Genomic DNA, 15,716 nt, shown 5'->3' with positions numbered 1-15,716 from the left:
GGGCAGGGAAGTGGGAGTAGAAGGGGAAGAAGATGCTGGACCAAAAACTTAAGGGAAGAAGGGTTTTACAAAGGGATTTGGAGGACATAAGAGAGCAGCCCCCATGATGGACCTCCCCCTATGCAGGGGTGGGGCAATGCCCTCGGCAGTGCGGGTGGTGATGCACCATTGCCCCACCCTGCTGGTACTCTTTGATACAGTAGAGATATTTCAACATGGTTTGTTTCATTGCATTCCACATGAATTTACACACTGAACCATATATAGCCTGATGGCATTATACGAAAATGCCAAGATTAAAATTTTTTTGGCTAGTAGTGGTGTCACCCCCCCTATACGTGTCACCCGGTGCACCCCACACCCCACACCCCAGCCCCTAGCAACACCACTGGTGAAGACTTCTGTTCTTTTGGATTTGTTCAAGTCCTTTTTAAAGCCCCTCCCCAATTCATAGCAGCCCCATCACATCTGACAGGAATGAATCCCACCGCCTCACAATGCGCCGCGCAAAGGAGTCCCCCACCCCACCCTTTGGTCTGCCCTTGATCTCCATCCAGTTAGCTTCTCTGGATGACCCAGCCTGGTTCTAGATGTGTGAGAGAGGGAGGGCAAACCTCACTCTGTGTCTCATTGGATGAGTCTTCGACTGCAATCCTAAACATGCTTTCCTGAGAGTATGCCCCACTGAACAAAATAGGACTTACTTCTGAGAAGACCTGGTTCTGATTGTGCCCTTAGTCACACCCACCCCTTCACCTACTTTTCTCCAAGCTCAAAAGCCCCAACTTTGTAGCGTTGCCTCCTAAGGATGGTGCTTCCACCCTCTTGATAGCTCTGGCTTATCCTCTTTGGCACCTTTCCCAGCTCCAAAATGGCCGTTTTTCAGGTGAGGAAAACCAAACTCAGAATTTCCTGGAGGTTGGTGCCAATTCTTGGAGACTCCAGGCCGATCTTGGAGGGCTGGCAATCCTGGCAGAGCCTCCTCCTCTAGCCCAGCAGGGCTGTTCGAGAAAGGCCTTGGGTACTATCAAATCAAGGTTGTGGCATGATAACAAAATGCAAAAACCACCAAGCAAGGAGAGGTGTTGGAAACAAGCCCTGTGTCATGAGGGAAGGCAATTTAGGGATAATGTGACTGAGATCAAAACCTCTCCCCCCCCCCCCCAAAAGAAAGAAAAATCCTGAGACTTCATCAAGAGGAACACAGCAACTGTTAACCTGCACATGCCTGATCTTGTCTGATCTCGGAAGCTAAGCAGGGTCAGGCCTGGTTAGTACTTGGATGGGAGACCGCCTGGGAATACCGGGTGCTGTAGGCTTATACCATAGTCTTTCCATGCCTGATCTCGTCTGATCTGGGAAGCTAAGCAGGGTCAGGCCTGGTTAGTACTTGAATGGGAGACCGCCTGGGAATACCAGGTGCTGTAGGCTTATACCATAGTCTTTCCATGCCTGATCTCGTCTGATCTGGGAAGCTAAGCAGGGTCAGGCCTGGTTAGTACTTGGATGGGAGACCGCCTGGGAATACCAGGTGCTGTAGGCTTATACCATAGTCTTTCCATGCCTGATCTCGTCTGATCTGGGAAGCTAAGCAGGGTCAGGCCTGGTTAGTACTTGGATGGGAGACCGCCTGGGAATACCAGGTGCTGTAGGCTTATACCATAGTCTTTTGAGACTGAAGGTTGCCAACCATCAAGAGGAACTTCAGCAGAGTACCCTCCACAGTCCCAAGTGGAAGGTGAATAGCTTTGTGTGAATATCTTTGTGTGGCCAGTCTGGCAGCCGCCAAGCCAGCGAAGCACTCAGGGCCGGCCTTAGGGTCTCAGCCAATTCAGTGGAATTGGACCCATGCTTTGGAGGGGCCCCACACTGCCCCCACTTCTACCAATGGCCAGTTGGCAGCCAGGTCATCACATCACTCTTGGCTGCAGCTGCTTGGTGAGTGGGAGGCCACATGGGTGTGAGAGGCACCCCCCCACACACACACACTCACAAATGCTCTGTGTTGGACCCCGCTCCTCCTGGATAAACTCTCCTTACTGTCTAAGATCCTGATTTGCCTGGCACTGCAACTTTTGACCGGCAACAAGCACCACTGAGGGCACTTCTCAGGGCGACACATTTATTCAGACCTTGCCCAAGCTGCCACATTTCACAACTGAGCGAGTTTGTCAGCAAGACTGCCGCGATCTTGTTGCAGGAGCGAGCCCTCAGACTAGGCATTCGGGGCCACCTGACAGCAGCAAGAGAGCCCCCCCCCCCATGCCATTCCAAAGCAAAAGCACAGCCTCTGAATATGCTGGAGTGGCAGCCAGTTGTGCAGCCCAATATGCAGTTGTGCAGCCAGTTGTGCATGGGATCTCCGTGGCTCGCGGCTGTGTGGGGAGAGGACGGGTGCTAGAGGGACTTCAGAGTCACCTCTACGGGGAAGTGGTCGCTGACAGCCAAGGCCTGCAGAGGGGAAGAAGCAGAGGTGTTAATGGGGCACAGAGCCCAGCCTGGGGAGGTTCCCACCAGCACTGCCCACAGACGGAAGGGCCCAGGGCTTGCTGTGGCCAGCCCTTGCTTGGCCTCCTGGTGGCCACCCACAAGTGCTTGGGAAGGGGGGAACTTCTCACATCTTTGGAGCTCAGCTTGAAGGTCTTCCGGAAGTCGTCCACACTGGCTGTTCCAGGCAGGATGGAATCCTTCAGCTTGGCACCGGCCACCACAATCCTGCAGAAGGAGAGAAGTGAGGGCCAGGGAGGGAGCGCAAGCCCCACCATCATCAGGAAAGAGTTGGTTTGCTTTCACTGCTTATCTGGTTCTCTGGGGTCTCGGCCAGCCAGGTTGCTCACCTGTCATAGGCGCAGTCCGAGGGGCCTACGGTGGTGTCTGCGGAGTCGGAGATGAGCCACTGGAAAGCACTGCTGGTGCGCAGGCGGATGTGGGGCCAGTCATCGGAACGGACATAGGAGCACGCGGCATTGAAGTCCCCCAGGAAGATCATCTCCTGCCAAGAAGCGGCAGGCCCTCAGCTGGGGGAGGTGGAGGTGGGGGGCTGGCTCCCAAGCTGTGAGGTCACCACTCAACCTGGGGGTTGATCACCAGGCACAGATGGGAGAGCTGGGAACTGGCACCCCACCCCGATGTTCCTCAGCCAGCCGGCACTCATTCTGCTGCCCGGCAAATGGCCACTGCGGGGCTGCTCACTTCACTCCCCCACGTCTTCTTCACATCCAGATACACGTTGTAGAGAGCGTCAATCTCGGCCACGGCCTCCTTGGGGGCGGCGTGCAGCGGCACCAGGATCAGCTCCTTCACCTCTGTGGGAGAAGCCGCACTCACAGCAAATGCACAGGTGCCCCCCCAGTACACTCCTACCCCTTCCCCAGATGCACAGAGAAGGCATCTCTGCAGCATCAATGGGGGGGTGTCAGTGGCTGCCAGCTCTCCTGTCTCCCTTGCAAGCCCCCAGGTGGAGCAGTGGCCTTGGTTTCCCTCTCCGGGGTGACCTGACAGCCAGACCAGCTGAGTTCCCACAGAAGACTGAGAGGCGGGCTTCCTCACCTGTCTCAGGCGCAAGGAATTTCACAATGAATGGTTCCCTGCTAAAGGTGTCCTCCCCGCAGGGCTCGCAGCCGTCGTCATAGTAGTAGCTGTCCAGAAGGATCACCTTGTCCTCCCTACACCAGGAGAGCAGGCAGCCCCAAATCAGGACCTGGGGTCTTTGGACCCAGCTCTCCTAGACAGGGAGATGCAGCCAGGGTGTGAGGGTGGACAGGTGAGGACAAGGAGAGGCTAGAGGGAACGAGGAGAACAGGAGGGGCGGGGGAGGCACGGAGTGGTGCAGAGTGAGGCCAGGGCTCCAGGGAACCTCACACAAGGTAGAAGGACTGGCTGGCAAACAGGAGCCAGGACACCAAAGGAGTAATTCCGTAGTGGGCAGAGGGACCTTGCTGAATGTGACATGATGGTCTGAGGTCAATGGGCTGCCTGGTGCCCACTATGCCCACAATCAGCCCACAATCAGCCACTATGCACACCAATCGCCTCGTGGGCGCGCACGGAACATGGCTGGCGCCAGGTTATGGGCTCTGTACTTGAAGGCAGGAGGGCCGCATCCAGGCAGGCCTCACTGTGTGCCCCTGGCTGGCTCTCACCTGGGCTGTGACTTGATGCCCTCACCTGTAAATGAAGAGGTACTGCTCCTTGTAGCTGTTGCGCCCCAACGGTTTGCTGACCACGTAGTCGAATGGATTTGGCGAAGCCCTAGGGGGGAGTTGGCAGTGAATGGCAGAGGAAGAGTATCTCTGGCTTGGCACAGGCAGGAATCTCTGCCACTGGCCCCTTGCAGGGTTCAAAGGAGGGGCTCTCCCAATAGGCTTTTCTCTTCCTGAAGAAGGAGGCTTTACTGAGCCTTGTGCCCCTCTTCCCAGTCCTGAGGCCATTTGCTGCAGAGCAGATGGAGCACTTTTGCATTGAGTCCAAAACTTCCTTGCACCTGAGGCAGTGGGATAAATGCTGCCCCACGTTTACCTAGTGATGTGCCAGCTTCTGAGCCTCCCACTGCCTGGATTAGGGGAGGCTGGAAAAAAAGAGGAAGTGCGAAGTAGCAAATGGAGGTACATGCCCCCACCAAACTGCTGCCTGAGGCAAGCATCTCAGCTGGCCTCATAAATGGGCCGGCCCTATCTCTAGCCCGAGGTTTCCTTGCTATCAAGCAAGACCTCTCCTGGGTTTCCAGCAAGGGCATCATCTGGGAAACAGTTCGAAGTGCTGGTGACTGAATCAGGGATCTGCTATCTGCAGGGCATTTGCGGAACAGTCTCTGCCACCGAACACCTCCTCCTGCCACATCCTTGACTGGGTTTTTGTTTCCCCCACCCACAAATCAGGCCACCCCCTGGCAATGTCTAGAAGCAAACACACTCATTGAGTTGGTTCATCAGCTTCTTGACGGCACTGAGATCAGCATCTCGGACTTCCTGGACCAGGGTGATGTCATAAGTGGACACAATCTGAAGAGGTAGGAAGCAGAGGGAACTTCATGAGCTCTGATGAACACGAGCGAACACTTAAAAGCCTAAGGCAAGCCCTGGGGAGACGAGTACGATCTTCTATTACATATTTATCTGTTGCTTTGACTGGTATCTTCCATGTATGTGGCAGTCGATACAGAATGAGAAGCAGGTCCTACAAGGAGGAATTTGTCCCAGCTAACACATGCCCCTAGGCAAAAGTCTCAGCTTGCCTCTTACTGAGCCTGATGCTTCTTTTTGGGCTGAAGGTTCTCCGGGAAAAGTTTCAAGGGCAGCACCTGAGCACTTCTGCCAGAGGTAGAAGCCAGAGCTCCGCTCTTCCTGGGTCCCCCTCGACAACAACCCTGGTCTCCTCCCCAGTCGTGCACTGTCTTGGGGCCATAGTGAGGGATCACTTGGAATTACCCTGACCCAAATCCTATAATATAACAGTGGGCAAAGCATGGCAGGAATCCTTCCTTGGGCTCTGCAAGCCCCTAAAGGTGTCTCAACAGGTGGGGCCGGGTGAATCTCACCCTGACAATGAGGGATGCAATGGTCTTATTGGACAACTTGCTGTCCCCAAAGGTCTGGATGTTGAAAGCACTGATCCGCAGGGAGAAGGTCACACCCAGGAGGTGAGCCGCACCGAGAAATGCCACCAGCAGCACTGGCTTCATGCCCCTGGTCCTGCATGGAGAAGAGAGAGCAGAGCCTGGCTGGAATGTTAAATTCTGCATGGACTGGGAAAAATCAGGAACTGAGAGGAGGGAAGGTGTGTAGCTACAGTAAGAGGAGGGGGTTCTCTGGTGCCCTCTGGAGACCTGCCTGCTCCCATGTACCTTGCCTTGTGCCTGGCCTCTGCTCCCTCTTACAGCAGCACCCACAAACATCCCCTGTGTCCGTGCTTGCCTTTCCAAGCCAGATGGAACCCCTTCCGGTCTCCTGGCATCATGGGCTATGCTTACCTGGTGCAGGTAACTTGCCTGCTGGAGATGACAGGGCTTTTCTTGAAGGCGCACCTGCGTGAAAGGTCACCTTCCCCCTAGTGAAAGACATGATTGTTTCTGAGACACGCAGGGGTGGGGAGGGAGAGACAGTCCCTTCTAACTTAGATGTGTATCTCGTTGGGCCACAGCCTCTGTCCCATATTCGGGTGGGAAGTCTGCTCCTGTTCAGAAGCAACTTCCTTCCTCACTCCCCTGAAACAGATGGGAGTTGACTCCTCTTCAGGGGCTGGCCTGGCTGTGCACAGCCAGTGTGGAGGGTGGGCAGCTGCAGAAACCCCCGATTCTTTGGGCAATACCCTGCTTCCCTTGCCCTGGCAAACAGCAGGAGGCCAGGAAGGTCCCAATGATACCTGAGAAGGAATCCTTATCCACAATTGCCATGTATTCTACCACCCGTGACCAGGATTTGAATTCAGCCCTTTTACCTGCGCTGTTCCTGCGCGTTCAGAAGAAAAACTCCGTCTGACCGAAGTTCCTTAAAATATGTTACATCAAGCCTGACCTTGCCAGGGGTTCACTTATCAGATTATTTGTACAGGTGTATGAGTTCCACACAGGACATTTGGGCATTGGGCGGGAGTGGGGAATGGTATATTTTTAAACCCTTTTTGTCAGATAAGGAGTAAGCATGAACATGGTGACTCTGAGATTATGAGCCCCTCTGGGCACCGGGAAGCACCTTCTCTGTCCTTTTGCTGCCTGATCCTCTTGAGAACTTGAGGTTGAAAAATGGGATCTCCTTGAAATCATGATCAATTTCAACTTGAAATTGAATAAACACCACTGGATGACACTTCCTGCATTCCCAGCATCAAGTTTAACCCCACAAATATTAACCAAGAACATCCCCCCCCCCCAAAAAAAAAATCTGGATTTGCCTTTTGGAATGGGTATAAAAAATAACAAATGTGATAAGTTGGGTGAGATGTATCCAGGACCCCCAGGGCTGATGGCTGTCACGTTCTCATGCCCAACATGGACCCCACGAACCTTCAGCTGCACCTGACATAGAATAAGGCTGCAATCCTAACCACACTTTCCTGAGAGTAAGCCCCAATGAACAAAATAGAACTTACTTCCGAGCAGACCTGGTTAGGATTGTGCTCTAAGAAAATCTCCCATGGGCGACACAAAGAATGTCCAGCCTTGACAGCCCTGTAGTGCCCTTGAAGGGTGAACCTTCCATATGTTCTGACTCTGCCTGATTACTCTACATTACACCAAAATCCTGGAATCCCAGGCCCTACATGACTCTCTTCTTGACTCTTGGGAATGCATTAAAAAACCCCAAGCCCCTGCAATTCCTGCTTTTAATTGAGGAGTTGAAGACCTACCTATTCCCCCAGGCTTTGAATCATTGAAGGGTTTTCATACTGGCTGTTTAATTATTATCCTGCTGCATTTTTCTGCTGTTGCGTTGTGGTGTTCTCAATTGGGACATTTATTCCCTTTTTAAAAAAAAAATAGTTTGCCACCTTTCAAAGGCTACAAACTTGCAGTTCATCTCTCAATAGCCTTGACATAAGAGCCACATAGGATACACTTCATGTGTTTGAGAGCCATCAGAGAGATGTTCGAGAGCCACAATATTTAAGAAGCACTTAAACCTGTAAATATATTTACTCACCATAAACATTAAGCTTATCTTTTAAACCAGTGGACTCTCAGTTTATACCCGGTAAATAATTATAAAGCTTGAATTTTTTTTTACTTTTTATTTTAGTTGTGATGCCAAAAGGAGCTCATCCAACATATTTCAGCGAGCGAATTTCATAATTCATATTTCAGCAAATATATGAATTATATTCACATTCATATAATGTGAATGTTCTTTCACATTATATGTCAAAGAACTGCATGTGGCTCGCAAGTCAGGGTTTGATCACCCGTCATGAGCATTGCTTATGAGCCCAATCCTATGCGTGTCTGCTCAGAAGTCAGTCCCATTGGGGCTTACTCAATGCGGCTTACTCCCAGGAAAATGTGGATAGGATTGTAGCCTATGACACAACCCCTGGTCTAGACAATGTGAATTGCTAGCATCATCATTTGTTAGGGTTCACCTTACTCGTAAGAGTCTTTACAAGTCTTTACAAGAGTCTTTATAAGTCTTTACAGTCTGAGAGTGGTGGATGACTCTACTGCCAGGCCCAGCCCAACCAAGAGGCCTACTGAGGCAGTTGCTTCAGGTAGCAGATTGAGGAACCTGTCCACCTCCATCCACCACTTGGCTCCACTGCCCATCCTCGTCTTCCTCCTCCCACTCCCTGCATTGGATAGGGAAGTGGGGAACAGAGCAGAAGAGGAGGTGTGAGGGAGAGTGGTGGGTTAGAGCGGAGGTCTCTAAACTTTTCAGCCAAAGGACCACATCAAATATCCGGCACAGTGTCAAGGGCCGAAAAAAAATTAAATATAAAATTTAAATAAATACATTAGAGATAGATCTTAGATGGAAAGAATGAATGAATGAAAGGGCTCAAATGTCCAGGATTTCTCCAAGCACCAACACAGCCCAAGCCCAAGCCCAATGTTTAAACACACATTTAAAAGGACCCCCATTCCTCCACCCCACAAGCACAACTCTGGTTGTACTTGGTCAACTGGGCCAAAGGCTCTCAGGCGATCTGTCTGTGAGCCAGATGGAGACTCTCCATGGGCCACATCTGGCCCCCCAGGCAGGGGTTTGGAGACCCCCCTGGGTTAGAGCATTAGCCCAGCGTTCTCTTCCCCTCCCTCCACAGCTCCTCCTTTCATTCCCCTTCCCTCTTCCGTGTCCCAAGGGAGTCCCAGAAAGACCCTTTTGTGCCCCCCCCCGGCATTTCACAGCTGTTCACCACAATTAAGAAAAGAATAGAAAATGCCACAGCTATAAAAAACAATCTTTATTCCTCTCTTAAAGTTTTGTTTAAAACCAAACCCAAAACTTTGGTTTAAGTTTTTCACACGTGTCATCAGTGACTGCCCCACCGTGTGCCCCATTCTCACGTGTCACCGGTGACCCCTCAATCCACATGTGTCACAGGTGACCCCCTCATCCACATATGTCACTGGTGACCCCCCCATCCACATGTGTCATCAGTGACCCACCATCCACACGTGCCACTGGTGACCCGCCCTTCACACGTGTCATCAGTGTCCCCCATCCACACGTGTCACCGGTGAACCCCCTTCACACGTGTGATCAGCGACCCCCCCCCATTCACATGTGTCACTGGCGACCGCCATTCATGCGTGTCAGCGGTGACTCCTCCATTCACACCTCTGGACGTGCACGTGTGAACCTGCCCGCCCAGGACCGCGCACTCGGTTCCTTAGAGAACCCAGAAGCGGAGCGAGCTAGCGAGCAAGGCCTGCCCCCTGCAGGGCTTGAGCACGTGGATTAAAGAACTGTAGAGGCGCCGGACCGCCGGCAGGTGGCGCTGTCGCGCAGGCTGGGCTGGGCAGGCCAGGCTAAGGCTGCTGCTGCGCCAAGCGAGGCTTTTGACCCTGGCGGGCCGCCGTCTCTCCCTGCTGCCGCGGAAGCTGCCCGCGGACGGCGGACGGAGCGGGCGGAGGAGGAGGAGGTGAGCGGCCTCGGAGGCGGAGCGGGCGGCGCCACCGGCTCGGAGGTGGTCGGGACGGCCTCAGGTGGGGCGAGACACACGAGTGCGCGGCCCTGTCCAGGGGCGTGACACGTGAGACTGGGGGGGGTCACTGATGACACGTGTGAAGGAGGTTCACCGGTGACACGTGTGGATGGGGGGACACTGGTGACACGTGTGAAGGGGGTCATGGGGGAGTCACTGATGACACGTGCGAAGGAAGGGTCACAAGTGGCACGTGTGAAGGGAGTCACTGGTGACACGTGAGAATGGGGGCCCACCAGTGACTCATGTAGATGGGATGTCACTGCTGACTCATGTGGATGGAGGGTCACTGGTGAGACATGAAAATGGGTGGGTCACCGATGACATGTTTGAAGACGGGTCACCAGTGACACGTGTGAGTGGGATCATTGGTGACCAGTGTCGATGGGGTCAGCAGTGACATATGTGAATGAGGTCAGTGGTGACATGTGTGGATGGGGTCACCACCCGGCAGGTGGGAGGGGTTCACGGGTGCTGAGGCCCCCAGAGGGTGGCCCATGGGCATGTCTGAACTGGCTCCCTGGTTGCTGGCAGGCGCTTCTCACAGTGCTTTTCTCCTCCTCTCTCCCACAGGACAACCATGAGCGACGTTCGCCACTCGCTGCTCCGCCGGGACGCCCTGAGCGCTGCCAAGGAGGCCCTCTACCACCTGGACATCTACTTCAGCAGCCAGCTGCAGAATGTGCCCCTCCCCATCGTGGACAAGGGCCCCGTGGAGCTGGTGGAGGAGTTCATCTTTCAAGTCCCCAAAGAGCGAAGCTCCCAGACCAAAGTAGGCAGGGTGGGCGGGAATGTGGCAGTGGTCATGGTCTGGGTGCGGCTGGCAGCCTTTGGAACATTGGAAGAGCCTGGCTGCTGGATTGGGCCGAATCCAGCATCCTGTTCCCCACAGGGCCAGAGGCTCATTAGAGATGGGGGCTCCCTATGGGCCGGATTGGGGGTCCCCAAGGGCTGCAAATGGCCCCCAGGCCGGGGTTTCGGCACCCCTGCTCCATAGGATAAGATCAGGACCAGTGGTTCAAATTGCCCAAGGGAAATTTCAATTAAAAGTTAGGCAGAACTTCTGACAGTCTAAACTGTTCAGCAGTGGAAAAGTCTGCCCCAGAGAGTGATGGACCCTCCATTGTTGGAGGTCTTTAAGCAGAGGCTGGATAGCCCCCCAGCGGGATTGTTGTAGATGTGAACAACTTACATTGGTAGGGGTTGGACCTGATGTTCTTGAAGGTCCCTTCCAACTCTGACTTTTGTTACTCTAAGTTGAAAGCCAGTGCCCGCACAGTGGTCAGAGAGTTGGAGAGCTGGGTTCAAATACCTGCTCAACCATGAAGCTTCCTGAACAGCTTTGGGCTCGTCACTCTCTCGGTGTAAGCTACCCCACAGGGTTGTTGTGAGGGTAGCAGATGGGGGAATCACGTGCGCTGCCGCTGCCCTGAGCGACTTGGAGGAGGGGTGCTTTGGGCCAGGGGCTCGAGACTGGGTGTGATTGTTCGTGGGAAACTGTTTCAGGCCTGCCTCCTCCTCGTTGTGCTTTCAGAGACTGAACTCGCTGCAAGAGCTGCAGCTGCTGGAGATCATGTGCAGCTACTTCCAGGAGCAGAGCAAGGACTCTGTCCGGCAGATCATTTTCTCCTCCCTCTTCAGCCCTCAAGGGAACAAAGCTGATGACAGCAGGATGGCCCTGCTGGGGAAGCTCGTCTCCATGGCGGTCGCCGTGTGCAGAGTGCCTGTCCTGGAATGCACGGCTTCGTGGCTGCAGGTGAGCGTGGCCAGAGCAGCACTGACCACATGGGCAGGAGCCCCTCAGGAGTGCAAAGTGGCCTTTGTGGGGTCCCCACGTGATCTCCCACCCAGGACCAGATCCTTTGCTTCAGCATGGTGCCTGTGTTGTGTGTGGCCTTAAGACACTATTTTGCTCCTCTGTGAATGCTATCTGTCTATCCGTACATTCATCCATCCACCTACCTACCTACTCTGTGTGCCACTGCTGCCCAGTTCTGCAGAGAGGCAGCTAGCAGCACACACCTCCCCCCCCAAGGGGCACGAAACAACCTCTCATCCTAAGCCGAAGCAAAAGGAAAGGCTCCCTGTTCTTGGAGGTCTGTGAGTGGCAGATCTGAGAACCTGTTGCCTATTCAGCTACAGGGCCCCGGCACGTGGAGGCTGCAGCCAAGTGTCGCTTGCCTCAGCTGGGCACCTGAGTACAATGCTGCATCTTGTGGGTGCCTCCAGGGTCCTTTCCCGCAGGGGTGTCACTGTGGCCATGTGCTCGTCTCTTCCAGCGGACGCCAGCCATCTACTGCATGAGGCTGGGCCAGGCCTTGGTGGACGACTACTGTGGCCTGGTGCCGGGTTCCATCCAGACCTTGAAGCAGATCTTCAGTGCCAGCCCTCGCTTCTGCTGTCAGTTCATTGCCGCAGTCACCATGCGCTATGACATGTCCTCAGGTGAGTCCCTTTTATGCTCCGGCCCCTGGTGGCTGCTTCTCTGGGCAGGCAGGGCTGGGACAGGCCTGGCAGAGGTGTTGCCACCCTGGACCACCCTGAGCTTCAGCTGCCTTGTCATTCAGCCTCCGGATGCGTTGCCCATAAATGTGGTTGGTTGCCAAAGGCAGCACTTGCTCTTGTTGGTAGGTGGCAACAGTCTGTTTGTGCTTTGACTTTGTCGCTGCCCCGCTTTGGCACAAGCTGCCCCTAAAATGCTGAGAGTACTCCTGACAGCTGCCATGTTTTGCTTCTGAAGCCTCCTGGTGATTGGCAAGAGCCGGTCGCCAAGACCTTGTAGCAGCAACTTTGGGAGCAGCAGGACTCAGAAGCCCAGCTGCTGGATATAGTGCAGGCTGAAAAGCATCTGAGGGGGGTTGAGAGAAGGAACTGGAGCAGCAAGGAGTCAGAGCAATGAATGAGACGGCAGACAAGGATTCAAATGTAGATGCAGGGAGGAAGCTGGAAAGGAGTGAGAGGAGTGAGCTTTGCTTAGCTTCCTTCAAGCCTTTATTCACTCTCAAACACATGAAGCAATACTGATAAGCTTCTAGCTACAACTGGCTGACTCTAGCTAACCGCAACACATTCCATAGATATGACCGCTTCTCTATAACATCCTGTTGTTTCCAGCACTGGGCTTAGACACTCAGCATATTTCAAGGCTGGCAGAGTGTGCTCTGGCCAAGCAGGTGTGCCTGCGGTTGTTGCCACATACTAAAGCTAAACCCAGTGCTTGTGCATATGCTACAGACCTCAAGCAGCCCTTGAAGAGTCTGCTACTGCCTGCAGAGGCAGAACCGAAAAGGGCACCAGCCCTGCCAGAGCCACTCTCCCGCAGGCAGGCTCCAGGTTGCTGATTGTGAAAGACAAGAGCACGTGCCTGACCTTATGCGACCCTCCCTTCTTTAAGAAAAGCAGCAGACGGGGCCCTGCCAGAAGCACAAGCTCCAGCCTGTTCCATACTATAGCCCTGAGCCATCCCCTCCTTTCTTTCAGATGACCTCATCCCTCCTCTGGACCTGCTGGAGATGGTGGTTTCTTGGATCTTTGAAGACCCCCGCTTGATCCTCATCACCTTCCTGAACACGCCCATCGCTGCCAGCCTGCCCATTGGGTTTCTGGAACTCACCCCACTCAGTGGGCTCATCCGCTGGTGTGTGAAGGCCCCGCTGGCATACAAGAGGAAGAAGCCCCCGCTGTCGGGCACAAAGGACCCCGCCGTCAGCAGCCCAGACCAGGACTGCCACCCCTTATACTCCAAGCTGCACCTCAGCGTCCTGCAGGTCCTGATGATGCTGCAGGGCCACCTGACTGAGAAGAAGCTGTACGGACGCCTGGGGCTGGTGCCTTTTGAGCATGTGGTCTCCCTCGTGGAGGACCTGAGCCGCCTGGCTGATGAACTCAACCCGCTCAATGCCTCCCAAGAGACCGAGCTGGCTCTGGACCGGTTGGCTCAGGCCTTGCAGGTGGCTATGGCCTCTGGAGCCCTGCTGTGCACAAGAGGTAGGTGGGCAGATGCTGGGGCTGCCTGTGACTGGAGGGGTGACGTATAGCACAGTGGGTTGCGTGAGCAGGGGCAGGAGGGAGAGCCTGTTGCCCACAGCAGCTGCTGTCTGTAGCCCAGAGAGTGTGCTAGGACGGTGCAGGCAATTGGACGTTGCCCACCAGCCAGACTTGGTGGGGGGGGAGCGTATCTGCAAGGGCCACTGTGCTGAAGCTGGACTCCCAAGGGAGGCTCTGAGAGTGGCTGGGGTGCCATGACTGCAAGATGCCAGCATCCTGCAGATTTGTCTTCAGACCGATCCTAGCAGGCCTACTCAGAGTGGATCTGTCTGGCGCAGCTCCTTCCCTCAACTGTCCTCCCAGGTCCAGGAAAGGGGTGTGAATGACCAGGCCTGCCTTCTAAATGTATCACATTTTCATTCCAAAGAGTACCCCTTGGGGCTGCTTGTTTAATTGCAGGACAGACCTCCTCAGCAATGGAGGAACCCCAGGAGGGGGCCTTGCAGTACAGTCCGGTGTGGAGAGGCTGTAGGATTTCTTAGATGTTAGAAAAAAGCACTTTCTTCCCATGTAAATAAATGGTTGCCTGTTCTGCTTTCTCTTCTTGCAGAGGATCTAAGGACAGTGTGCTCCAGGCTGCCCCACAACAAGTAAGGCAACAGCTTGTTTTTAACACTCAAATAGAGCTGGCAGCAGGCCGTGCCCACGCTAGAAATGTAGGCAGGCAGACCTCTGCCCTGAGGAGACCAGGGTGGCAAATGGCACGGCCAGCTTTTGCGTACGGCGTCAGGGAGGGAGCTGAAGCTCAGGTGTGGAGCACCCACTTTGCATGCAGAGGGTCCCGGGTCAGTTCCCCCATCTCTAGGTGCAGGGCCCCTGGGAGAGAGATCTTTCTGCCCAAGGCCCTAGGGAGAGGAGATTGGTGTAAGCCGGTTTGACTTGGTGTTAGCCGGTTTCTGTGTTCATAGACACTTGGCCTCCTGTCGCTGTACACCTTTGGCCAACTATTTCCCAGCTAATGATGAGTCTGATGGAAGGATCCCAGAGGATCCCTTCTCCACAGACCAGCTCTCTTAGTTCCACTGCCCTGCACCCTGCCAACCTCATCCCTCTCTCTTCTTCTTCTTCTTCCTGCAGCCTACTCCAGCTGGTGATCTCCGGTCCAGTCCAGCAACCAACCCATGCCGCCTTGCCCCCGGGCTTCTACCCCCCCATCCACACCCCTCCTCTGGGGTACGCTCCTCACGCAGCCATGCCAGCACACCCGGCTCTTCCTGCCCACCCCGTGCAGACATTCATACCAGGAATGGCGTTTCCTTACAGGCCTATCCGCTGAGGACACGAGACCAGGTGCCGACTGACCGATTCTGAGGGCCCTGGCGGAGGGAGCCAACTCTTCTCAGAAAACACTGCTGTAATGTTACATGATGTCTACAAGAAGAGAGTCTTTCCCCATCAGAAGGGCATTGAATGCACTAGACAGGAAAGCGGGACAGGCCTTTTGCCTTGTGTGGATGAGAGGTCCAGCCGTTTAGCAGGAAATGGATTTATTTTTTTTTTACTGTCAGCCCAATATGACTTCTTTGCTAAGCAGGACCCCAGAAGTGGGTGGCACAGGATTTATCGCCTGCTGATTCCACGGATAACACTTTTGTTTGAACTCCTCCTGCTCTCTCTCTCTCTCTCTCTCTCTCTCTCTCTCTCTCTCTCTCTTGGAAACTTCTGGTGTAAGAGGGAAGGGAGACCGGCCATTTCATGTTTTGTAAGCTGTTCCCGTGGTCTCCTTCTGTTCCTATTTTGTATGTGTAGTTTGAGAGTTGGGACCTGCACGTGTTTTTTAAACTGCAGGATTCTGCTTCAAAGGTTCCTGCAACAAAAAAGACAACCACACACTCAAAAAATCATCCCTGGCTTTGTTTCTTGCTCTGATATGGTTTGGCAGGTCTCTGCTTAATGAGGGAAACGGTAAGAACATAAGAACAGCCCCATTGGATCAGGCCATAGGCCCATCTAGTCCAGCTTCCTGTATCTCACAGCGGCCCACCAAATGCCCCGGGAGCACAACAGATAACAAGAGACCTGCAAGGCCTCCT

The 15,716-nt window shown here is 54.1% G+C and overlaps 2 protein-coding genes and 1 pseudogene across 3 annotated transcripts; 2 read left to right on the top strand and 1 right to left on the bottom strand.

Moving 5' to 3' along the window:
* The first annotated feature begins 1,199 nt into the window (after positions 1-1,199).
* On the top strand, positions 1,200-1,319 carry LOC136634121 (5S ribosomal RNA; annotated as a pseudogene).
* Positions 1,320-2,397: 1,078 nt separating this feature from the next.
* On the bottom strand, positions 2,398-5,680 carry LOC136663755 (deoxyribonuclease-1-like). The gene is made up of 8 exons (XM_066640664.1): positions 5,537-5,680; positions 4,912-5,000; positions 4,168-4,251; positions 3,550-3,665; positions 3,193-3,305; positions 2,838-2,992; positions 2,619-2,715; positions 2,398-2,451 (listed from the first exon to the last, which is right to left on the bottom strand). The coding sequence occupies exons 1-8, from the start codon at positions 5,678-5,680 to the stop codon at positions 2,398-2,400; spliced, it is 852 nt and encodes a 283-aa protein (XP_066496761.1).
* Positions 5,681-9,502: 3,822 nt separating this feature from the next.
* Positions 9,503-15,527, top strand: INTS15 (integrator complex subunit 15). Of its 2 annotated transcripts, none has more exons than XM_066640635.1 (7): positions 9,503-9,573; positions 10,210-10,408; positions 11,171-11,392; positions 11,916-12,081; positions 13,117-13,623; positions 14,234-14,273; positions 14,761-15,527. In XM_066640635.1, exons 2-7 carry the CDS (start codon positions 10,217-10,219, stop codon positions 14,957-14,959), a joined length of 1,326 nt encoding a protein of 441 aa, XP_066496732.1. In that variant the 5' UTR covers positions 9,503-9,573; positions 10,210-10,216; the 3' UTR covers positions 14,960-15,527. The 2 variants fall into 2 exon arrangements, with proteins under 2 accessions (XP_066496732.1, XP_066496733.1); XM_066640636.1 differs by having other exon boundaries at positions 9,537-9,637.
* The last annotated feature ends 189 nt before the right edge of the window (positions 15,528-15,716 follow it).

This window comes from Tiliqua scincoides, chromosome 13 (genome assembly GCF_035046505.1).
Source record: "Tiliqua scincoides isolate rTilSci1 chromosome 13, rTilSci1.hap2, whole genome shotgun sequence".
Taxonomy (NCBI): Eukaryota; Metazoa; Chordata; class Lepidosauria; order Squamata; family Scincidae; genus Tiliqua; species Tiliqua scincoides.
The sequence above is the reverse complement of the archived record's forward strand: the minus strand, read 5'-3'. Positions and strand labels throughout refer to the sequence as shown.

Coding starts and splice junctions, on each gene's coding strand:
- LOC136663755 (XM_066640664.1), bottom strand. CDS start 5,680: ATGAAGCCAGTGCTGCTGGTGGCATTTCTCGGTGCGGCTCACCTCCTG. Junction 3,306..3,549: donor ATTCCTTGCGCCTGAGACAG/GTGAGGAAGCCC, acceptor CTTCTCCCACAG/AGGTGAAGGAGCTGATCCTG. Junction 2,716..2,837: donor TCGGACTGCGCCTATGACAG/GTGAGCAACCTG, acceptor CTCCTTCTGCAG/GATTGTGGTGGCCGGTGCCA.
- INTS15 (XM_066640635.1), top strand. CDS start 10,217: ATGAGCGACGTTCGCCACTCGCTGCTCCGCCGGGACGCCCTGAGCGCT. Junction 10,409..11,170: donor AGCGAAGCTCCCAGACCAAA/GTAGGCAGGGTG, acceptor TTGTGCTTTCAG/AGACTGAACTCGCTGCAAGA. Junction 13,624..14,233: donor AGCCCTGCTGTGCACAAGAG/GTAGGTGGGCAG, acceptor CTCTTCTTGCAG/AGGATCTAAGGACAGTGTGC.